Source organism: Miniopterus schreibersii (assembly GCF_964146895.1).
Source record: "Miniopterus schreibersii genome assembly, chromosome: 13".
NCBI lineage: Eukaryota > Metazoa > Chordata > Mammalia > Chiroptera > Miniopteridae > Miniopterus > Miniopterus schreibersii.
Genome location: NC_138113.1, coordinates 16,849,031 through 16,873,436, shown reverse-complemented (window position 1 = coordinate 16,873,436; position 24,406 = coordinate 16,849,031). Strand labels below are relative to the sequence as shown.

The following is a 24,406-nucleotide window of genomic DNA, read 5'->3' as shown; positions in this document are numbered from 1 at the left end:
GTCACGAGTACAAATGCCACTTTCTTACAAGTGCTTAGTAATCTGTCCCTTCTGGGCGTCTTGGATTTCTCAGATGGCACCTGGGTTGCTTCAGTTTCTTTCATTTACGTAGTATGAGGGAAGAGAATGAATTTATGCTCTGGGATATGTCGGTATTATTTGTGGCACAAAATTAAGCGCATGACTTCACTTGGTCTCTGAATTCAGAACCGCACTTACCCGTACTGAACAACACCCATCAGCGGGCCCGCCGGGCCGATGCCCAGAGCCTGGGCAACGTCAGCCAGGAACTGCTGCTGGAGCCGGAATCGACGCCTGCCAATGCTCGAGCTCCCGTCGATCAAGAACGCTACGTCCACTTTGCAGTCTGAGAGGTGGAAGGGGCTCTGTTACTGATTCTCTCCTGGCACTTCCCTGGGCATCCCCCCCCCCCCCGAGAGTCAATGAAAAGAGTAAAAAGAAGCAGCAAGAAGCAGGGTATATTCATGTATTTACGCCCATAGCAGATTTTCACCGGGCACCCAGGTCCTGGGCATGCGGGCTAGTACCCACTGCCGTAACCCTTCTAGAATTCTCTGCCTCGGCCGTAGTTACAGGCTCCGGACGCTGTGACCTCCCAGCCGAGCTTGGGAAGGCCCTCGGCGCGTTTCCTGCGCTCAGACCACAAAGGTGCAGCCCCGGCCGTGGGAATTCACTGAGACCGAGGGAGTCTCAGGACGCTGTTCTCTCTCACGCTCATTCTGCCGTTTTTAGAATTGAGTGCTGGGTCTTTATAAAGGTGTGAGAGGATCTGCAGAGCCGACGCTGAGGGGCAGCAACTGTAGGGTGAGAAATTGGTACCAGTCTCCTTCCCTCCTCTGGGTGAGGCCGCCGTAGAATTATCCAGGTGCATCTACGGGCATATTTGTTTGTGGCCTTCTCAGATTTTCTCCTTTCTTTGCACTGAGAGGATGAATAGGACGGTCATAGCTAGTATCCCTGGGCCCCTGCAAACGTGTGGAGGTGACGATGGAGGAGGGGAGACACTGACTGGAGACTGTGGACGGCCACGCACACTGATGGGAGGCAGTGTCGTCGCTCTTGGCTGAAGTGACATCCTCTCAGTAAGATAAAGCTGATTAGTCCATGCTGATCAGAAGTTGTTATTGGGAGGTATATAGTTATCTGATTAATAAAAAGTGAGGAATGAATTATTTAACCACTGCAATTTGGGAGACAAAATATTTCAAAACAGTTTGATGGGGGGGAGACAGTAAAGTCAGTGATTTCTGGGCTGGAACATCGTGGGCGGGGGGTGCCACAGGCCAGGCAAGCCTGGGTCTCAGCCGCTGCGGTCACTCGGGAGGCCCCGGGGCTGCTGTCCCCTACGTGGGTGCTGCAGTGTGTCCATGTGACCAGAGGAGGAGGAGCTCTGTAGGCAGCAGGGGCTTTGTTATTGTTTGTTTTTGCTTTTTAAACGAAAGCAAGAAATGGACATGCGTTGACAGAGTTTTAAGCAGAATTGATGAGACCTGTTTAATAAAGAGATGTTACAGAATTGGCAGATTAAGGGGGGGAGTTATAAGTGGGAATGGGCTTTACTCTCTTGCAGTGTCGTGGCCACCTGCACCAGAGAAGCAGGGACCTCTGTGGGCCGGGCTCGCGCCGCCCCATCTGGATCGGTGCCTCGGCTCCTTGCAGATCTTGCAGGCTTGTATTTCGGCTCCTTGCAGATCTTGCAGGCTTGTATTTCGGCTCCTTGCAGATCTTGCAAGCTTGTATTTCGGCTCCTTGCAGATCTTGCAAGCTGGTACTTCCTTCCTGCCCCGCGGTGCCTGCTGACTCCTCCTGCTCAGCTGGCTTCCCCTGTCCTTGCTGCCCCTGAACTGCTTGTGCCCAGGCATGATCCCTGACGTGAGGACTGGAAGAGGCAAGTAAATCAGGAAGTGAAGCTGAACGATGCCACTAAAGATGCCTGGGATAAAGAAAAGATACATGGAGCTGCTTTCTGGCCTGTCAGGTGGTTGTAGCCCAAGCCGGCTCCTTTCCCGGGTCCGGGCCTGCAGAGTGACTGGCTGCCAGCAGGTGGCGGTGGTGTTCTTCAGGGCTTGCTGCCCCCCCAGGGTTTGCTGGGCAGGAGGCTCCCAGGCTCCACCCAGACGCACAGCCTTAGACCAGCCTCCTAACCAGATCTCCAGGGGCTTCGTGTGCACACTGAAGTCTGAGAAGCGTCCTGAAGAGGGTTTGCCTTCCAGAAGTCAGCTGAGTAGTTCAATATGCTTTTTGAAATGAACACTGTGTTTTAAAAAATAACTCTTAATTAGAGTAAGCAGAGAATTTCCTTTTAAATGTAAAAGTGAAATAAATATGTGGATTTTGTAGCCTCTGTTTTGGCTCTTCATAGACTATCCCCCCTCCCCCCTTATTTCTTACGTCTTGAGCTGTGTTCAGGATGGGCATGCTCATTTTGCAGCTAGGTTTTAAGAAAGTGAGGTGCTTTTATATTTGCTTAGTTCACTTACTAGCCTGATGGCTGATATTGGGGTCGCCTTTGCTCCCCCTTCCCCAGATTGGTCTAATGACAGTGGCTCTGCCTCAGGGCATGCGCTCACTGAGACCGAGTGGCTTTCTCATATTGAGATGACATCAATACTAAAGGGTAGAGTTGGGTTATGACGCGTTTAGCATGAGCGATTTATGGTAGAGGTTGGAGAACTAGAATAAAAGGAAGATACATTGTTTCCAGTCATCAGTCTACCAATTTTCTTAGTTGCTTTGGTTTTCTCCAGCAAGGTACAATGTTATAGATTAATGTTCTGTGTTGGCCAGATAATTACATCAGACCAGTGTTTCTTAACCCTGGGTAGGTATCAGTCACTTGGGCAGCTTGTGTAGCTTAGACAAATAAAGATGCGTGGGAATCACTCTGGGCTGGGCTTCCCAAGGGTTCATGTGCAAACGCACCGCTTGATTCAGCAAGTCCGGGGTGGAGCCTGATGTTCTGCGATTCTAACAAGCATTCCTGGTCCCCAGACCACACTTTGAATAGCAAGGCCTAGGGTCAGATTCAGTAGGTATGAGGCAGGAATTGGGCATCTTTAATTTTTAAACGTGTCTTCAGGTGATTCTCATACGCGCAGTGGGGTTGAGACCCACAGCCCATTGGTGGCTGATTCATAGTGAATTTCTGGGGGTATCTGCACACCCAGCTCCCTCCTGGTTTTCCTCTTTTTCTCTGGTCCCTCCTTTCTGGTATCCTCGGGGGGGCTTCCCCTCCACCTATTTAGTGTTAAAGTTCTCCAGGTTTAAGTCCTCTGCTTCTACTTACTCTGTCCTGTCTCTCTAGGCGACAGTTCCTGTTTCCATAGCCTTGGTTTTGCACCATAGCTCCTCATCTTCCAACTCTAAATTTCTGTTCCGGCTGTTCCTTCTGAATGTCATATCTGGGTAGTCAACCCTACGAACACCCGTGTCTTGCAGATGATGACAGATGCTCTCCCGGCCCCGCCCCGCCCCGTCCACAGTGGTCCTCAGGGCAGCCCCGTCTACCCCAGTTGCTCCAATCATCTTTAACTGCTCCCTCTCGCACCATCTACTCCAACCCTCTGGCTTCTCGAATCTGCCTGTTTCTCTCCAGCTCTGAGCTCTGCCTCCATCAAGCCCACTGGACCACTGTCCCTGCCGGCCAGCAGCCTCTTCTGTTCATCCATCCTGGGCTCCCGGTTCCACCCCGCCCTGTTGCCATAGTGATGTTTTAAACGGAGCCTCTCCCCCGCATGCACACAGAGAGCTGAAATCCTTCAAAACTTCCCTTTCCCCTTAGAACAAAGTGACAGGAGAGAGGAGGCCGGCAGATCCACGGCAGGAGAGAGGCGGGTTTGGGTGGGAGTGAGGGGGTGGAAAGGAGCGAGATCAGACATCAGGCCACGCGGGGCTTCCAGTTGTTCATTCACTTACTTGGGTCTCCCTGGGACTCGGGGTCCAGAGACTGTGTGCTTGCTTCGTCTTTTGCAACAAACCCTGGAAAGAGCAGTAAACTCTTGGTGACTTGGAAGGACAGGAAACATCTGGCCTTACCCCAGGGAAGGGGACAGGAGGGATACTCACACCCGCTCAGGGGGCTGGCTTATCGCTAACTGCTCTTCTCTGCATCACCCCATCTCACATCTTAAGAGACACGAATAAATTAATATTTCCTGACAGCCTCCTAGAGGCACGGCGCTCTGCCGGTGCTCACGGGGATTTGAAGTCAGATGCGACCTCTGTCCCCGGCTGCCTGGTAACTTTCGCTAGTCGAGCCTTCGTTTCTTTATCTGAAATCATTAAGTGCTTTGCCAGGATACTTTATCCCTCTGTAAATTTCTGAAAATCTCCAGGTCAGGGCACATGCCTCGCTCATCACGTGAACCTTCCCTGTGCCCACCACCTGCGGGCCCTCAGCCAGCATTCGGTGATTGAGTCAAACAAAGATGACCCGAGGAGGACCATCTAACAGGGCGGGGCGTTGACTGGAGGGGGAGAGAAGATACAAGCTGCTCCAACAAGTAAGAGGGTCTAAAAGCTGCACCCCCTCACAGGTCTGAGCCAGTTTTGTGCTTTGAGAGGCCGTGTGAGCTGAATTTCAGTCTCGGGTTTTTTAGAGGCCGTTTACATGGGAGCCGAGATCACAGATATATCCTGTAGGGAATGAAAGACAACCCATGAGCGCCCTTGTAGGCTTGGTCAGATCATGAGCCTCACAGGCGAGGGGAGCTTGCAACACCTGAAGTGAGCCTGCCTGCTGCAGGATGCTCAGACATCCCCCCCCAGTCTCCAGCAGTGGAGGAAGGGGCTGGGGGCTCTGCTCCCTCTTGGCTGCAGTGAGCTTTCTCCTGGCTTGCTAGTTTTTCCAATTTGCAAAGCACATGATTTCATCTTCCCATGAAAGGTCAGCTTACTCATCCCACTTCCTCCCATCATTTAAAAAGTTCACTTTGGGTGTCTACCGGCGTTTCTCAGCCAGGAGCCTCTCGGGGAAGCTGCTGGAGGCTCCACGTTGGAGGGAGGGGAAGACATGTGAGTCCAGAGGCCTGAGCCCTCCCCTCCCCCCTGCCTCCCACCCGCCGGTGAACTCTGCTCTCGCACCACGAGCTGGAAGCCGTGTTACTGCTGGAGTTTCAAACACTTAACGCAGAATCAGTGAACAGTGTTCATTCAGCTGAAGGGAGGAACCGCAATACCACTTGCAGAGAAGGGAGGGGAAGCAGAAGGAAGTCAAAGCGTCTCCAGAGGGAGAGAGGGTCTAAATCCATCCAGGAGCAGGGAGCTCACTGTCTTCTAGCCCTTTGTCTTCACAGTTTGCTCTTCTTTTTTGTTATTCAATGTTCTCCAGCCCCAGCCTCCTTGAGGGGCCCCCATGTGCCCTGTGCGTGGTGATCAGACCCTAATGTGGGAGGGAAAGGCTCTGAGGCTGCTTCCTGTGAGCCCGGCCGCTGGGCCCAGCTGGGTTATCAGAGGCCCTAGTTCTGAATCCTATGTGTCTCGATCTAGTCATGTGAGGAGGCTGGGCTGTATAATTACCTGCGTCTAATCCAGGTTTCCACAGGTCCATTTCCCCTGGTTTTCAAAATAAAAAGAAACACACTTGTTATTTAGATGAAACCAGGAGAATCTCTCAAGTGACCCCCCCCGCCCCCCACGGATGATCACGTTTTCCAAACATGGCAGAAAGTTCAGTGAAGGGACAGGGGGCCAGATTTTGGACGAAGCAAGCTGGAATGCCTGGGGTTTTCTCAGCTAAAGGTCTTGCAGCCAAAGACAGAAACATCTTTGCCTTGTTCTTCCTTTCACTGTGCATCAGGAATCATAGAATAATAGGAATCCTGGGATTCAAGGGGACCTACAAGGTCATCCAACCCAAACCACACCCCTCAGCATGCTTCTATAACATCCTTACCAGGACCAGTGGATGGCTAGTGCTTGAATATCTCCAGAGACGGGGAACTCATTACATACACAACCAAAGTAGCGAATCCTTTCTTGGACTATTGAGACTTTGAGAAGAATTGTTCTTGCATCGATACGAAGTCTTTATCCACCATCCCTCCCTCCGCATCAGTTAAGCGCACAACGTGTGCCCACCATCATTTTAGATGCACCTGTCCCCCCACCCATCTGTTTGTGTTCTTTCCCTTGGGACTTCACGGAGGAAATGTGGCCCCTTCAGGGAGCGGGCACTCATTTCCCGAGGCCCTGCTTCCCACTGTGCCTCGGGCAGAGTAAAAGTGGCCCCTGGCGTTCTATCTGCAGTAAAATGTTTAATGCTCCCCCACCCCCTACACACACACACACACACACACACACACACACACACACACACACACACACACTGGTGCTGATAAAGTAGAAAGGGTGGTTGGGAAGGGGAGATTCTTACCCAATAATCCCTGACCTGTTTGGGGGAACTGTGGCTGGGATGGGCTCTGAGGCAGCACAAACGTGTTAGGAAGTCTCCAAGGGACACCAAAACAGCCGTTTCTTTCCCTCCCTCCCTTCTTCTCCCCCCACTCCCCAACCCCCCTCCAGCTCAGAAAGCCGGAAGCTCAGGGTATAATCAACTGTTTCATCTCTTAAAGACCGTCAGCGGCACTGCATGCTGGAATTATTAACACACTCAAAAGAAGCGATTTTTCCCCTCACATGATTCAGATGCCAGGCTATTCTGAAGGTCCCTCTGTGCTCTTGCACATTCTGAATTAATGGTCAGAGCTGAGTTTAATTTAGCTCAGCCATTAGCCAGGTGTATGACCTTGAACAAGTCACATGCCCTCTGTGAACCTCAATTCCTTTGTGAATAACATTAGCAGATTGGGTGAGATGATCGCCGAGTTCAGAATGGTTATGATCTATATGTTTAAATATTCTGCTTCTTTAGCCTTATAACTCTACTGCCACCTACTGGTAAAAATATGCACTTTGCCCTTTCCCTAAAAAAAAAAAAAAAGTGCTGGTGACATCTCAGTTTTTGCCCCAGGGTTTTAGCACCCTTGAGTGTTATGATGAATTAGGATGCTGGGTGCTGTGTTACCTTAGCAGGAGATATTCCCCAGACACCAGGGATTTCTGAGCCTCTCTCTCCTGTCCTCGAAGCCTGTCCTGTTGGTGCCACTTTCATTTATTTGGGACAAGTTTGAACCAAATCACTTTTATCCAAAAGCCAAGGGCTGAAAAATATTTGGACAGCTGAGAGTTGGTGTTTTTGGACTTGGTTGTAATGAGAAGGAAGTGAATTTGTGAGAACATTTGTATTCTTGTGTTGAGGCTTAAGGGCTGGTGTGGAAAAAAGAAGTTGGAAGACACATCCTGTGTCTACTAGACACTAGCTGGGGACTTGTGGACTCGCCCACTTTCTCTGATCTTAAGTCTTCTCCTCTGTGAAGCTGATGTTGGAAAGACATTTACCTCCACAGTGGTAAATGGGCGCAAAATCACTCCGAAAAGTGTAAGGCACTCCTAAAAAACGGGGAATGAATTTTGTGACAGTCCCTGCTTGGTCGTCTTGTAGATACAGGTATTATTTAGGAGAAGTATTGCTTCTGAATGAAGCAATTAATGGTTTCTACATTTCCATGGTGGAAATGTAGAAACCATTCATGTTTACTGAGAGAGTACCTCGTGTCAGGCACTCACCGACCTGACAAGGTTAAGTCACAGTAACCTGTGAGTTCAGGACAATGATGATCCCATTTCATGAACAAGAAACTGCCGCCCAGGGAGTGGCAGAGTGAACCCCAGGCCCAGCAGGCGGCTCTAGAGCCTGCCCTTAACCACTACCTGTTGGTCACACATGAGTCACTGCCGCCTCAGTGTCTCAGGGTACTTGGTTAGGCGGCTGAAGAGCTCACCACCTGGCACACCACCTGCAACGTGAGGCCGGGAACCATCCCCGCTTTAAGACCCCAGTGATGACCTCTGCACTGGTCTCAGCTCCTTCCGTTCCCCGCACATCTGGAAGTCACCAGCATGGGACCCAAGCGGGAGCTGCAACACTTGGCCCTTAGGGCGCCAAAGGTTTATGGGACAGAAGCCCAGGTGGCCCTTCAGCTCCCTGGCTTCTCCCCAGTGACTCTCTGGGGTGCATTTTAGGAGGTGATGGCAGCCTGAGAGGCAGCGGGGGGGACCTCCGCACCTCCCTGCGCCGGCCTGGCTTCCTGCGCGTGTCCCGTGAACTTCCCCTCGCTGCAGTGAACCGGGAAGCACGCGGAGAGCAGCTGCGGCTGCAGCTGTGCGGGCGCGGTGGCCCGAGAAGGCCCAGGGCCGTCTGAGGTCCAGGCCGTGAGCCATCGCACCAGGGAAGTCGGCAGGCCCAGGTTCACAAACAGACTGCCCTGCGGAGCTCCGCGTGGGGTACTTGTTTGGGACCTGGCTGCCTTTCTCCACGGAAACAACGTTAGCTCCATGGTTAGGTTGCCAGGCCGGTGAAGCTCATTGGATCAAACCGAGCTCATGGTACCTGAAGCCAGACAGCAGAAGGGTGGTTCTGAGGAAAAGTCACCTTGTTCTAACTTTAACCATCAGGAGCACACTGCTGCTACTCCTCCTCGGAATAGGGCAGGAGCGGCCAGGCTGGCACGGGGGCTCCTGCCCCGCTCAGAGGGCCCTGGCAGTCAGGTGGGGGGCTGCCTCTAGTCCCAGTGTGCAGGCCAGGCTTCCCTCCACCCCCAGGAGCCATGTGGGGGTGGGCAGGGCGGAGATCCATGACCGGTGGAGGTCTGGGCATCAGATCCATGCCTGGTGGAGGTCTGGGCCTCCGGGGCGAGGAGAGGCTCCCAGTCAACGGCTCCCTGGGACTTTGTGAAAGGATCTGAGGTGCTCAGAGCAGAGTTGCAGTGATGATGGTGGAGGGAGAGGAGCAGCAGAAATGGGTAGGATCTGAGGTGAAAAGGAGCTGGGAGCATCTGTGAGGGGCAGCGAGATAGGGCGCAATTATTGGGAGCAGGAAGAGGCTGGAGAAGGATTGGAGACTCATCCAGAGCTGGAGAAGCAGAGGCTAGACAAGGGCCTGAGGTCAAACGCTGAAAACAACCTCGGGCTGCTGGGCTGTAAAAAGAACGACCTGGAGATTGGTACTGCGCCCTGTGGCCAACCACGCCCTCGCCATGCCCCACTGGGGTGCTGGGTCTGCCTGTTTGTCCTGGGAAGAGCGTGGGCTGCCCAGGTGGGGCCTCTCAAGCAGACCCAACCCCATGAGAGCCCTCGGGTGTCTGGACTGGCAGAAATCTTCTCTTTGATGCATAGAACAAACAAAGCCAAGAGACATTTTCTAGAGGCTGAAACAACTTGGCCTGCCCCCAGACTCCGGTGACCTGGCGTTGAGCCGCAGAGGCCAGCTGTGTGCGGGGACAGGAGTCAGCAGGGGACACGGGCAGGGTGGCAGCAGCGGGCGGCCTCGCCAGGCTGACAGGGCTCGGGCAGGTTTCTGGATAGCAGCTCCCGGAGCAGCCTGCCTTTGGGTGCCTGAGGGGATTACACAGGGCTGGCTGATCTACATGCAGCCAGCAGTCTGCTTTCTTTCCCTTATTTTGCCCCCCTGATGAAAATGCCCTAGTTCAGATTTTCCTTGGAAGTCAGCTGAGCTCTCTGTGGTTGGCCCTACTTTGGGGGGTTGCAGAGGAGGCAGAGATCCTGGCCAAGGGGACAAGAGGAAGGAGTGCCCCATGCTTGGCTGCCTGAACAGTCCCCCGGGCCTATTAAGGCCTAAAGTGGCCTTGGAGTCCTTGCCCCGCCCAGCAATCTGATTCTTAAGCCCTTTGTCCAGGACAACCGCATGCACATTTGCAAATGTACATTAGCAAAGGTGCAATTGTGAAGCATGTAGAAGCTGCTAGCCCTGTCTGGGGGCCCCCATGGAGCCCCTGCTCCACTCTGACATCAAAGCAAAAGAGAACCTACAGCCTCTAGGAATCTTTTCACATGTGGGGGGCAGGCAGGTATCCCCAGGCAAAAGACAGACCTGATCTCTTTTCCTTGGAGGTCTGGGCCCCCGTCCTAACGCCCCGCGGCTGCAAAAGGAATTGCATGCTTGTATCAAGTCTATGAGCTGAGGGCCCAGAGCGAGTGGGAAGCACCTAAGCTCCCTCGATTTCCCTTCTAATTACTGCAGGCTTCTGTAGCATCAAGAGAACTTGCTCCGTCCCCTCGCATTCCCAGTGCTTGGGTCAAACCTTCGGGGGCGCACACAGAGGTGAACGGAGGGGAGCCAGGGAGTGTCCTCATGCACAGGAGAAACCCTGGCGCAGAAATCCCCGTATCATAGAACCACCTGAGCAAACTCAGCTCTGCCCGGTCCTGGAAGCAATACAAATATCTGCTTCTTTTACCCTAGTTCCTCAAGCATAAACCCCAGAGAGTATCCCTTTTCAGGTTTATAAGAGCCAGTGACTGAATCCTTAGGAATTTCTATTACCCCCCCCCCAAATTGCCTCCAGGGACCAGCGATGGGCAAAAGCTTTGCTTATGTGAGTCTGCCTTGCTCTTCCTACAAGAATCCTCACAAGCTGGGCCCTTGAGCTGTATCTTTTGTTGGCATAACTGGTTGAATGCTGTCTGTCCAAATGTAAATCAAATGGCGATGATTTAAAAAAACAAAACCCACGCAAACAAGCTGAACTTTCGTCAGTAGCTAGAAAGGTGATTCAGGTTCTTACCTGGGTTGGTTCGGGGGCTGTTCAGGCTGCTTGGGTAGCTGGTGGTGGGCCAGAGATCTGCAATAACATTTGACCAGTCAGAGCATGAAAGTTAGTCTAACTGCTCTCATTCCCTCCATGATCTAACCTAACCAGACATTACCAAGGCCAAGACCAAGGTAAAGCTCTGTCCTTGGGCTGTCTGAACCTGCCCCCGAGGGGGCACTGAAATGGGCGGTGGGAGGATTTAACCCAAAACAGTGAGTGAAAATTCCAGGTAATAATAATCCTTGAATTTTGCACCTTTCACAAGAGTGCCGTATTTTTTAGACTTCATTGTTCTTACAATAATTATCCTCCACTGAGCCACTCCTGAGGAGTTAAAGTACTCCTTCAATAGAAATGTCACTTAACATTTGGCGATTTGCTTAAACCGTGTTAACGTGGCATTGATGCAAACAGCGTTAGCGGTCAGTCATTCTTAAAGGCGCACCGTGGGTTACCCTTAATTACCGCGTGAGACAAGCAAACCCGCGTCGGCAGTCATGATTTAGTGGGCGATTTCTCTGAAGCAAGGCTTTAAAAGAGAGGAGGAGATGGGGATTCTGTAAAGAGAGATGCAAAATCCCTTTGGGGGAAGGGGGCTGTGTAAAAACCAGCTGAGGGAAAGAACCAAATTTCATGGAGGGGAGGGGGTAAGAGGTCTTGGGCACCATCCGTTTCTCTTGCACCAAATCTATCTGCCACCAATTTTCCATTCCCTTTGTCTTTGTTTCAGTTATTTGGACACAACTCAAACTAGCTTTCATTTCTGATTATAAAGACAACACGTGCTTACTGTAAAATATATCCACTGAGGATAGTACGAAGTCACCTGCAGTGCAATCCCTCTATTCGAGTGAATAATCTACACCGGTCTACGGCTTTGGTATATAGAGTTGTATCTCCTTTCCTATGCAACGTTCTCATGTACAACACACCGTTACAAACATGAGGCTGGTCCCCGTGCTGTTCTGTAGCCCGCTTCTTTGACCTCACAGTCCATCACCCGCTAATCTTCTGTCAGTAAGTGCATGTTGTCATCAAAATTTTAATAGCTGTATAGTAACTTCTTTAACTGTTCTGATGATGCACAATTAAACCGTTGCCATTTCTTTTTCTATTATGAACAACATCTGTGTCCAGGCTTCTTTACACCCTTGGCTGGTAATTACCTTAAAATACATTCTTGTAAGTGCAAATTCTGGGTCATTTCTCCACACTCTTGCCATGACTGCGTATCGTCAGTTTCCAGCGTGAATTTGTGGAAAATGACATCTCGTTGCTCCATTTGCATTTACTTTATTCTTGGTGAAGTGAACATTTTTTGTTATATTTATTGGCCATTTATAGTTCCTCCACTGTGGCTTGCCTGGTCATGAGCTTCACCCATTTGTCTTTTGGGATGTTTGCCTTCCTATTTGTAAGACTGGATTTTAAGAAATACCTTCTCCAGACACGTTAAGGAAATTCAACGTTCAGAGATGAGAGAAATGTTGGTGGAAAGGGAAAGTGCACGAGGAAGGCCGGGCAGTTACAGATGCTGGCCTCCTGCCTGGCCCAGGCTTTGCCACTTCCCCCTTCCTAGCAGCTGCCAGAGGGTGGATGGAGCAGCAAGGGGATCGGAGCCATCGCCTTGACTTGCCGCTAGGCGGCGCTCTGCTCCCCTCCCTGGCCTACCCTTCCTTGTGGATGCATTTCATCTGCTACATCAGCTGAGGCAACCATGGAGCTTCTTAAAATGAACCTGAGCAGGGAAACAATGCTGGGCAAAGCCACTCCACCTTGCAGACCTGTGGTAGGTCCTGCTGACCCTGTAGGTGGGCCTGGAGGGGATTTCCCATCTTTTCCAGGACCCTTTCCTCAGCTTATCTATGGATATGGTTCTCTAGCTGCCCGCTCTGGCCCTGGGCTGCAGCTCTGTGGCCTCCTGGCTCCTGTGGGTGTCAATATAGTCCTTGGCCTCTCCCTGAAGAACAGCCTCACCCCTGCCCAGGACAGGAGGTCTCTGTCACTCTGGCTCCTGGGATCCCTGACCCCCAGCCTTGTGTCGTTCCTCAATATCTTGTTAGATTTTCACATTCGTGGTTCGGTTAAGGGGCTATGATGAAGCCTTGGTGTCCAGCTCCATCTTCCTTAGAGTCCTTCCATCTACATCAGCTCCTCTTCCCCTGTCTTTTCCTGCCACACACGTTCTACTTCCTACTGTAGCCCCTCCATGTTCCTGTGTCCTGTCTGAGAGGCAGCTCTGTACCTCACTGTAGAGCAAAGATGAGTCATGGACCCCAGATGCAGGTTGCCCCTGGTCCAGCTCTGCTTCTCGGGTGTCCTAAGCTGAAGTGACCTGCTGCGGGGATCTTGGTGGAGTATGCTCACCAATGGAGCCCAAGATCCTAAAACAGTGCTTGACACATAGCAGACACTAAATAAATATTTGTCAAATAAATAAATGAATTAGATTTTACTTGAATACCCTCATCCACAACCACTTCCTAAATCTTTTGACTACAGTCAAAATAAGAGAAAAAGACACACCCACCCTTGATAAATACAATAACAGCAACTCGCTTGTCTTTCAGCGGCAGAGTTACTCTCTTAGAGTTGGCAGAATATTTTCAGACCATTTGAAGAAACAAAGGACTTATTTGTAAACTAAATATTATTTAATACAGTTGGGATAGAATATCACAGCCAATATCTCTCGCCGTATGTTAAGACAGGCATTCGTGAAAGTAGATTGGTGGCTGCCTAGGGCTGGACTATGGAGAGATCAGGGTGACATAGTGAGTGACTTAATGGCATACAGGGTTTCTTGTTGGGGTGATAAAATGTTCTAAAATTGATTGTGGTGATGATTGCACAACTTTGTGAACATACCAAAAACCTTTGAATTGTACACTTTCAGTGGGTGAGTTGTATGCCCGAGAAAAGCATCTCAATAAAGTTGTTATTATAAAAAGGCATAGGCCTTCCCACATCAATTTTCACTCCTCTTCAGTCCTACAGAAAGTCCTTTGAGTAGGCAATACAAGTTTTTAAAGCTCCCTCTCCCTTCCCCCTCCCTGGTCTGGCTCCTTTCTTAGCAATTACGGGGCACGCCGCAGGCCCTGCGAGCATGTGCCCAGCAGCCTGTGGGGCAGCATGGGCGCGGGGCTGGGCCAGGATGAAGAGGGAACACTGACGGGCGGGGAGGCTGTCGTCCAAGGCCCCTGTCCCCAAGCCAGGAATAATGAAGCTCTGCCAGGTCGGGAGCCACTACTTCCAGTTGCTTGAGGTTTTCCATAAGCACAGGCCCAGCTTGTAACAGGATTTCCAAGCCTCCAGTGTAGCCAAGTAAATATGCCACATGTTTAATTATACGTGTTATGTAAAATTGCTGTCCTCTAAGGAGACACCAAGGGCGACCAACGACTTACTCAGCTACTCAAAAATCTTTGAAAGAACCAAGGGCTCTGAAAGTCAAGAGCCTGAAATTAAGAAAAAGGAAAGTGCCTGCCCATGGGAGCCCCGTCCCCCAGCATCCTTCCTGAGCATTTTCTCTTTCGCTGCCAGACATAGTCTGCCTGTGTTCACATTAGCCTGAGTTGCACAAGCAAAAGATGGTGGGGAAGTGTCTATTGAACTTCAGAAATTATGTTTATGGTATTTTTATTTAGGGACTCTACACCATAGCTTCTTCCATGAGTTGTTCATTGAATGAGCCATAATAGTCATCTCTATTTCATAGAGTTGTTGGGAAGATTACATAAAATAATGCACACAGGGTGCCTGGCACACGGAAGGTGTGGACTCTGTGCGTCCACTACTTATTATATCACAGTGGGAGTTGGTCGGGTCTAACGCCCTCTCATCTGGCCACCCAGCCACGTCAAGGTGGGTCAGGCCCTGCTTCTGCGATGCTTCACTAGCACCTGGGGGTCAGTTTGCAGCAGGGATGCCTCCTGCAAGGGGAGTCGAAGGAGGGCCAGGCTGCCGGGCTTCAAACCCAGCTCCGCCTCTGCCCGGCGGTGTGACTTGGGACTAGTTTCTTCACCACCCTACTCCTTGGTTTCCTTGTCATCAATACGATGGATCAGTGAAACGAAAAGTAATGTATCCACTTAATAGGGCTGTTAGGGGGATTTATAGGCTAATATCTGTAGGATGCTCAGGAAGGGTGTCGCACACGAGAGCGCTTACTGGTGCCTGTTAAAGAAAGGGGTGGGGTGGGAGCTAGCGGGGCCTGACGCGGAGGGGACGGGCCAGGCTGTGTGGCCGGGATGTCGGGGCGACGGAGGTGAGGCTGGAAAGAACAAGCTCGGTGCACTTTCTCCGTGGAAGACTGAGTGGCACCGGGTGGGGATATTAGAGCTAATTGCCGAGGCCGCGGTGCCGCTCCAGCGGTGGATGCGGTGGAAGTTTCCACCCCCTCCCAGGGGCCTGGAGAAAGGGCCGGCGCTCGCTCGTTGGCCCGGGATGGCTCCCACGCAAACGCACAGGAACGGGAGACCGGGCTATCAGGAGCTCTTAAGGTTGTGCTTGAGAGGATACCGAGATGGATTCTGTAACCTGGACTTCGGTCAAACTTAAAACGTGACTTAAGAAATGGATGCACGTAGCAAGACAAGAAGCTGTCAGGAAAGGAATAAAAATTCTAGCTCTCTGGCTTTTCCTAAAGGGATTCTTTTGGATTCGTTTGTTTCTAATATTTGAAAACTCCCAGTAGTATATAATTTGTCCCCTAAAACAAAACAGAACTCAAAAGTGTTTATAGAGAAGCCTCCTACCCCTTCAGCTGAGCTTTGGGAGAAATGGGGATATTGTAATGGGAAAGTTTCAGGTGATATCCTACCTTCAGAAGTATGATAACAAAGGTCCTGTTATTGAGTCTGTTATAAGCCCCGTCGACATAGTTTGCTTAGCTCTTAGCTTGATCCTAAGTTATTATTATTGGGCTCAAGTTTACCCCTTAACCTGGGAGATTAACCACATACCCCTGGCCCAGGTCTCAGGTATTCCCCCCTCACCCAGCTCAAAAGATGGGAGATGGGCACTCCACACAGGCATTCAGACAGAGCTGTTAATCTTAAAACCAGTCTCTCGCTTTCTTGCATGTGGAAACACACAGTCTACCTACTGACCCAGCTCTCGGCTCCTCTGGCCCATGGGCTGTGGCCTGGGGTTGCTGGTGGCAGAGCCTGCAGATGGGGTTGGCTTTGGCAAGGTGGTGTGGGTGGCTTCCACGGGGGTGGTCCCCGGTACCTGCATCAGGGTGACTGGCTGTGCAGCTGTCCCGGCAACTGATGGCTTCTGATAGGCTTTTGTGGTCTGACCTGTAAGACAATGAAATTACACTGGGGCCTATCAAAAAGCCAGTAGGCTCTTCAGGACAGAAATGAAAGTTTATTGAACACTGGCTTACGAGCAGAGACTTGACCTGGCTGCTGTGAAGGGCAAAACCCACCAGCCCTGTAGGGATGCACAATCTGGATGGAGCAACAAACTGATACACAAGCTCTTGGTGTTCACTATCACTTGCTTTTAGAGAATTCACTTGTATTCTAGATTTCTAGTTTAGGCTGTTTCATGACTAGTCAACTAGCTCCTCTGGGCCTCACTTTCCTCATCTGTCAAATGAAGTAAGAACTAATTAGACTGTAAGGATCAGGTTGATTGTCCTTCTAAACTGTGCCCTTCATCCATGTGTGACAATTTGGATTGCTTTCACAATTTTAGATGAGTCTCAATTTGTTACTACTCTGGGTGCCCTGAGAATACATCTGAAGGTTTAGGGCAAGAGGACAAGTGGCTACCCACTGGGCATTGGGGATTGTCTTCAGAACCATGGGTTCGTGCCAGAAGAAGATACAAAATGGTCCCACAAGTGAAAAGTGCTCAGTGCTGGGAGGGCAACGCCCCCCTTGCAAATGCCTGCCAGACCCCACCGGGGCTATGCCAGCTTCTATATCTGACCATCTGTGTTAGTTTCCTAGGCTGTGGTAGAAAATTACCACAAACTTGGAGCTTAAAAGAACAAAAATGTATTGTCTGACAGTTCTGGAGCCCAGAAGTTGGAAATAGGTATCACGCAGCTGAACTCAAGGTGTCCGCAGGACTGAGCTTCCTTGGTAGGTTCTTGGTAGAATCTGTTTCCTGCCTCTACCACTTCCTGGTGGCTACTGGCATTCCTTGGCTTGTGGTCACATTACTCCAATCTTCAAGGCCAGTGCTCTCAATTCTCTCTCTGCTCCATCTTCAATTGACCTCCTCTATGTATGTGTCAAATCTCCTTCTAGCTCACTGTTATAAGGATACATGTGCTGGCATTTATGACCCACTCAGATAATTCAGAATAATCTTCCCTTCTTAAGATCCTTAGCTCGATCATATCTGCAATGCCCTTATGTGCCGTGTATGGTAACAGTCACAGGTTCCAGGGATCAGGGCATGGATATCTTTGGGGTGGGGTGGGGGGTACATTTCAGCCTGCCACAGCATCCCAACTCTAGCCTTAACTTGGCTCAGGGCTGGTGTATCTCTGGTGCACAGATCAGCAGGCCTATGGGACGGCATCTGAGATAACAAGGTGCTGCACTCTTCATGGGAACCACCCATCTTCCTCTGTGATTTGTGCAGCATGCTGGGAAAACAGTGTCTACAGGGGCCCCGACCACATGTGTAGAGAAACACGTGGCGGGTGTTCAGACCCACTGCCCAGCACTGGCACCTGTTCATTTCCCCAGCCTGACACTGTCACCTTCTGCGGCAGTCCAAGCACTGACTCGGGAGAGAGGGTCAGCAAACAGCGCCGTGGTATGGGGTTGGAGGTCGATCGTCTGGTCTCCTGCAGGCATTAGCCTGCAAGGCAGGAAGCAGATCCCTCCTTTACCCTGATTCTTCTTTAAATCTGCCTGTGGACTGTGCCACACAGGTTGCTAAAGGGCTGGCAGCGGCCTCCAGGGTTCCGCCAGTCTTCACACCAGCCCTGGGTAAAGCTGAACCTGTGATTTGTGGCATTTCCATGCCTTTAAAGGAACTGAGCTTTCCTAACAAGTCTTCAGGAAATTTCTAATTTCTCTCAAGTACTCCTCTGTCTTACACTCTGGTGGACGCTACTGGGGGTTCAACCTGCTTCATATAGGAAAAAGCCATTTAAATAGAATCACTTGTATATTTTATGAAATGGGATACAAGTATTAATTTGGAGAGAAATATCTAAATAAACTGACAGTAGGCTTTACTTGCAAATTATTAATCAAACACTCACCTGTTTTTATTGAGCTCCGAGTAGCTTGAGGCTGCAGCCATAGACCAGCTGCCTGCCTGGGGTTGCTTCCTGGCGGGGGAACAGCGTTTAAATCCCCGGGATGCCTCTCCTCAGCCAGAGCTGCGCGGGGCAAATCAAGATTCTTTCTATTTGGTGAGAGAATTCCCCGTGGCAGAAGGCTATTGTGCTTTCAGGGGCCATCCTGGCCTGATTTACCTGTTAACTCACATTCCTAGAGAGATGAGGAAGTATTTTACAGGGGCCTGCTGAGACCTGAGCAGCTGCCGGCCCTCACTTCACATCTCCATCTCCTCTGCTTTCCCCCAGTTTCTGTAGGAATTGTATCATTTAAGGAGTAGCAACAAAAGGGCCACCCTTTTATGGCTCTCACTGGAATTTTGTATTTGAGTTGGTGAAATTCACTCCGTGGTGGCACTATGGCGTTACAGAGACGTTCCTCTAGCTTGAAGCTGAGCAAGGTCCCAAGCATCCCTTGTACGTTGGGATCCTTGTAGCTTAGCTCAGTGCCTGGTACATAAAAGGTGCTCGATGTGTGGTTATTGAATAAATGAATAAATAAATGAATGGATGAACTTATTTTTTCCCACTATGACAACTACACATGATCTTGTAGGATAGTAATACCGGTGATAGTGCTGAGGTGGCTTGGTGGAGGGGACAAGTGACATCAGCAGTGCTTGACCTGATGTTCTAACTATGGCTTCCCTGCACTCCTCTTGGACGTCAGTAACTCGGGCACATGGAATAAGTACTTGCTGGAGGTGGATGGTGGTGAGCTGGGCTGTGGTGCTCGGGGTAGGTCGAGAAGTTTTGGAAAAGATCTCTGATGGGGAGATTGTAGAAACCAAATGGACTTTATAACCTAAGCTGTCATTTGGCTGTAAAGACTCTCCCTCCACCTCTCTTCCCCTGATTTTACCTTCTTTGAGGGGTATAATCAGCGTTTGAGTGGTGCAGGGGTCAGTTGGAGTGGTGCCCTTGGGCAAGGTGTTAGACATCTCCAAGGGTCAGCTTCCCTCTCTGAAAGTGGGGCACCACTGGCCCTCTGCCTCGGGTCACTGTGAAGTGCGGGTGTCTGGCACAGAGAAAACACTTGATCGTGACAGCCACAGTCGCAGGAGGTCGTCCAGGTTCTCCTGTTGTTTGGACTCTGGCTAAGGTCCAAAGCTGAAGCCAGAGGCCCCCGTACCCTGTTCTAAACGAGGAGAGGTGCCACTGAGCTGCGCACAGCGGGGGCCATTCAATTAGAACCTGCGCGATCACCAGCCCCACCTCACCGGGGCCAGTCAGCAGAAGGAAAGGACCAGAAGGGGAGGGGTTAGCAGCCACCATTTGGGGACAGCAGTGTTCAGGCTGAGAGGACCTTTTCTCCCTTCCTTCATGCCTTCTCCTCCCCAAGCCAAGAGAAGGGGCTTCAGAGGACTCGCTCATCAAGACCGTGGGGGCCTGTGGGAAGGGGGTGGGCTCTCTTCCCCCCTGAATCTTTCTGAGCCACAGCACCCATGGGCCCACCTGGTGCACTGCAGAAGCAGAGCTTGCAGAAGAGGTTTGGGGATGTATTCTCCGAGTCTAGAAGTACTCTTCCTCTCAGCGTAAAAATACGGGGTGCTTGACATGTAGTCCCTGAAGTTTGGGGGCTTACTTGAACGTAGGGATTGTTTCTGAAGGGGGGAGGGGTGCAGGGCTCAGAAGGCCAAAGGTGAAGTGAGGAGGGGAGAGAAAGGTGACCTCACCCCATCCTTGCCCTCCTCAAACCCCTGAGGGGAAGAAGAGAGCCCCAGCCATTCCCTTGGCTCTGTGCAGAGGCGCTGCCCAGGGGCTGCTGAGCCAAGGAATGGACGCCTAACACAGACAAAGAGGTGGGCATAGAGCTCTGGCCCAGCAAGAGGGGACAGGATGCAGCTGCACACTGTCCCCTGGCCCCAGATACATCCACACGTATCACCTACTCAGAAATGATCCGAAACCACTGAGAACTGCTGGCCTAGATGAGACAACAGAGAGGCGGGGACATTCTCCCTCCATCAACTGGCCAGTCCTTAGGGGACCTCTGTCAACTATTCCTCCTCTCTGCGTCCACACCAAAAGAGGACAGGAGAGAGCTCAGGAATGGTCCCTGAGCCACCACAATCTGCTGCCAGCTTGGGGGTAGAGGTGGGGAACGGCTGTATCCTTGCACTTCAACCAAAACAAGTCTAGGTGACCAGAAAAGTTAAGATGTCCTTAAAGATATAGTTGGAGAAATAACTGGGGGGAAATGAAGAACATTTGCTATTTGCATGCCAAGGCTTCTCAAATCAGGGCTCTTTATATACACTGTTATTAGCATTAAAAATACAGATCAATGGTATAGAGAGGTTTCTGTAGCCAGACTGCCTGGGTTTGATTCTCAGCTCTACTGCTGACCAGCTGTGTGACAAAGGGCAGGTTACTAAACTTCACTGTGCTGTGCTTTCCTCAGACTGTAAATTAGGGCTAAGACTAGTACATGCCCGTGGTGGTGTTGGGGTGATTGAATGCTACAATCAGCTCTGGGAACGGTGCCTGGCACGCAGCAAATGCTCAATAAATGCTAGCTTCCACCACTAATGTACTTGAACAAAATCAGCTGGCCCACCAAGTTTCTGGAAGCAGTGCAAAATCCCATTATAAAGCAACTCGCTGCTTCTCTGTGTGTGGGAAATCAAAGAACCCCCAAAGACACAATACTGCAGAGCACACTTCAGCTCCAACACAGAAACCGAGAAAAGGGTATTTTCTTGGCCTGAGGGTCTCCCTGTACCACCTTCGTGCTTCACAGGATTTGCGGTCGGCACCACCGCGGAGCCCGCGTGTCTGGGGCCTGGTTGTTCAGATTAGCCGCTCGCTGTCATCTCCTAAGCCGCATCCTTCCCTTCTCCTCGCTTCCCTCATCTCATACCCAAGTGAAGACAGCCTCTTTCCGCTCAGCTGCCCGGGAATATTTCCAGGCGGACAGTCATGTCATCTTCTAAAGTAACAATACAATAAAATTCAAGGCAACAGTGTTGAATTCTGAAGGCAAAGGAAGCAAGCACAGAGACAATCTTGGAATTTTGAAAACACAAAAAAATAAAGCCTCACTCCTGAGCCCCAGCCTTCCAGTCCCATGGATTTCTGGGCCCATCTGTTAAAATATTACTGAAGTCAGTGGACCTTGACCGGTTAAGATGTTAATCTCTGCACTGTCTCCTAAAACACAATATTACGTGTTTACGAACTCAGACGATTGAGATGAAATCACTCATGAACACTTGCCTGCTTTGGCAGCTGGGCTTTTAGCTGATGAATATTCAAGAGCCGATGGATAGGTTACGCCCTTTTGGGGTCTACCTTCTGCAAAAGAGAGAGAGAGAGAAAAGATTTATTCCTAGAGCTGGAGGTTTTAGATGGCTCTGCTCTGATAAACTGATTCCCTCCTTCCAATTTGTCTTTCTTGAGTTCAGTAAAATCAGCCAGTCTCCGCCGTGCTGAATTGTTGATTACAACACAAAAGTCAAGTGGCATTTTGCTTTCCTGGATCGTCTGTGCATTATTAATATTTGAAAGGAAGCAATAAAATCTCCGTGACTCAGAGTTAGCATTAACAACCCTTATTTTGCCCGTGAAGATGTGACGTGGAAGCTGAGGTTTTCATACATGTGGCTTTGAATGTTTAATTAGGTCAGGAGATGGGTGTAAAACATTCCCCATGCTCTTCTTTAGATGCTGGAGGGCCCTGGTCACAGGCCGGCTAAGCCTGAATGGCTGCCTCTCACTTTTATGGACTCTGTGGGATCCATTTGAATTCCACAGCACTACAGAAATCGGAAAGAAGGGAACCGTAGATCAGCCTCGAAAATAAGCATTTGTTGCCCACCTAGGGAGAGAAAGTTTAGATGCCAGGTAAGTAGAAGGAATGCTAATGCGTTCCAGGGAAATAATGGAGGAATAAAAAACAAAACTAATCAGGGGGTAGAGGCTGGGTAAGCAAGCACCAGGCCTGATAGGACTGAAATTTCCAGAGAAGGCCGTTGCCCGAGGTCTTCCCCCACCATGAGGTCATGCCTGAAATTCCACCATAAAACAGAAAGTGTCCCTGGAATGTAGAAGCCCCCCAAAGGCAGGTAATTTGTCTCACATGGTAACTGTTGAATTCTCAGTGCCTGTAGCGGTGTCTGACACCTGGTAGATGCTCAGTAAATATTTATTCAGCAAAGGGCTCTCTTAATGCTTAGATCTCTGTTAAAATTCAGATGGCTGTTATGAAATATTTCCATCTAATAATGAAAGCATTTTAACTCTCAAGGGAGTGGACATTTTTATAAGGTGGGGCCAGGGAGAAGATGGGGAAGAGTGTTGAATAAAGAGCCCAAGGGGGTGGAACAGAGTCTAGGACAAAGGATTGTAGGGCATGAAGCAGACAAAATTATGGGGTCTCAGGAAGGGTTTGGGATTGGGAATAAGAAAATATAGGTTTCGCCTGAAACTAATACAAAATAATATTGAATGTAAACTATAAATAAAATTAAAAAATATATATATACATTACTGCCTCAATCTCTGAGACTCCTGTTTTTTTAATTCAGAAAATATGTGCAATGATATAGACCAATATACTACACAAAGCTGTAGGATCTAATGGGGAAAAAAATTAAAGGTTTCAGAACCTATCATCAGAGGAATGCAAAAAGGTTATCCTGGTATTGCCAATAAATACCAATTAAAAGGAATGAGGCAAAATGTTTGAGCTTGGCTGAGGTGCTCCATGCCGTGAGGGCTCCTGGTTCCGAGCTGGGCCTTTCCATGTCCTCTGCCCTTGTCCGGGCCTGACCCAAACAGGCAACGGCGGAGCCTCTTCCAGACCCCAGGAGGGCCCTCGGCTGTGGCCTTGAGTGTCAGCAGAAGCTGCAGGGACGTGGTTTCTGTTTCCTATTCTTCTAAGATCCTGTGGTTCTTTCTATTTCTATTTGGAAGGAAAAGGAGCATGCGCTCCGTTTTCTGAAATGTGGATCAAAATCCGAATGGGCAGCTTTCGGAGGCCCCTCTCTGCCCTTCCCCGCCCTGGACTTTGGAAAGATTGTGCTCATCAGAAATGCGAGTCCCCTCTCCGGGCCTTCCCAGGCCGCAGCACACTAGGGAGCAGGGACAGGTGGCAATTAGAGACGAAAACCTAGAGAGGGGTCACGGAGGCCTCTGAGCCATTGGAGGGGGATTCTGACGTGATTCTGCGAAACCTGGTGGGCAGGAGGCTCCGGGCTGTGGCCACCAGCCAGCGGCCACCAGTCAGCAGCCACCAGCCAGCGGTGCGCTTTCCCAACGCCTCCGTCCGAAAGACACGCCTGAGAAGCACCGGGGTGATTACCTTTGGCCCAAAGGGTGCTCGGTTAAATGTCAGGAGACGGATGAGGGGACACGTAAGTTGAGATTTATAGGGAATAATCTCAGCAGACTGCTTTTCTCATGGAATTATTTTTTCTTTTAAAGCTTTGTTTGGGATTCTTGGATTGCAGGCTAAGTCCTTTAGATCAAAATACTCTTATTTAGCCAGGAGCTACTTGGTAAACACCTATGTGGAGATTATATGTCCCTCCATACTCAACAAATCTGTGTTCTAGACATGAGCATTTTCACGAGGCCGCTATTCTGAATTCTTTGTTACAAGGCAAACCTCACAGCACTGTGGTTGATGACTTCCCACTGCCTGACTTAGAAACCAGTCTAATTTGAACCCTAAGCGTGCAGAGGGGGGAAAAGTTTCTTCTTTATTTAAAAATACTAGCTAATGGATTTGGAAGAAATGACAGAATGAGAACAACTGTAATTTTGCAACTACTAATGTAATTCTTGCTACAGCAAGGAGATGTTCAAACCACTGAGTGATTTGTTGGGAAACAAGCTATTCGTGCTGTTTTGAAGTATCACCCTGCAGATTGTTTATTAATTACAAGGTATTTTCGCCATGGAGAGATAAGGTAAGTTATCCAATTAATCAAATTGAGCCTCACCAACAATTGGACACATTGACATTACCTGCCTCCTGATATGGTCACTGTGATGTGACATCTGGGTGTGCTGAGATGCTGCATGTGTGGTATCTTTGCCAAAATATTTAACCTGAATCCGATCATGAGGAAACAGTTGGACACGTTTGTGGTCCAGATTGTGGGACATACTACTGGACAACTGGCTGGGACTTCAAACATGTCACTGCCGTTCATGACCAAAAAGATAACGCGGTGGGTAGTTCTAGATGAAAGGACACTAAGTAGACATGACAGCTAAATGCAATAGATGATCTTTGATTGGGTTGTAGATCCAAGAAAAGAAGAAATTATTCTGAAGACTGTTTTAGGATAATTGGATCCAATGGAATAGGAACTATTTATTAGATAATATTGCACCAGTGTTAATTTTTTAGGTATGGTGTTGGTACTGCGGTTAATTAGGAAAAAGTTCT

At 49.9% G+C, this 24,406-nt stretch overlaps 1 protein-coding gene across 2 annotated transcripts in view; it reads right to left on the bottom strand.

Annotated features, from left to right (window-relative positions):
- Nucleotides 1-24,406, bottom strand: part of VIT (vitrin) — a 76,346-nt gene that overhangs the window by 16,042 nt on the left and 35,898 nt on the right. The window contains exons 6-12 of one of the 2 annotated variants that reach the window (XM_081156634.1): nt 21,226-21,303; nt 17,929-18,048; nt 15,803-15,994; nt 10,665-10,721; nt 5,539-5,574; nt 3,937-3,999; nt 220-367 (exon numbers count right to left, since the gene is read on the bottom strand). In XM_081156634.1, the coding sequence (XP_081012760.1) occupies nt 220-367; nt 3,937-3,999; nt 5,539-5,574; nt 10,665-10,721; nt 15,803-15,994; nt 17,929-18,048; nt 21,226-21,303 (694 nt within the window). The remainder of the gene's footprint in view (nt 1-219; nt 368-3,936; nt 4,000-5,538; nt 5,575-10,664; nt 10,722-15,802; nt 15,995-17,928; nt 18,049-21,225; nt 21,304-24,406) is intronic. The other variant, XM_081156635.1, reaches the window with a different exon arrangement.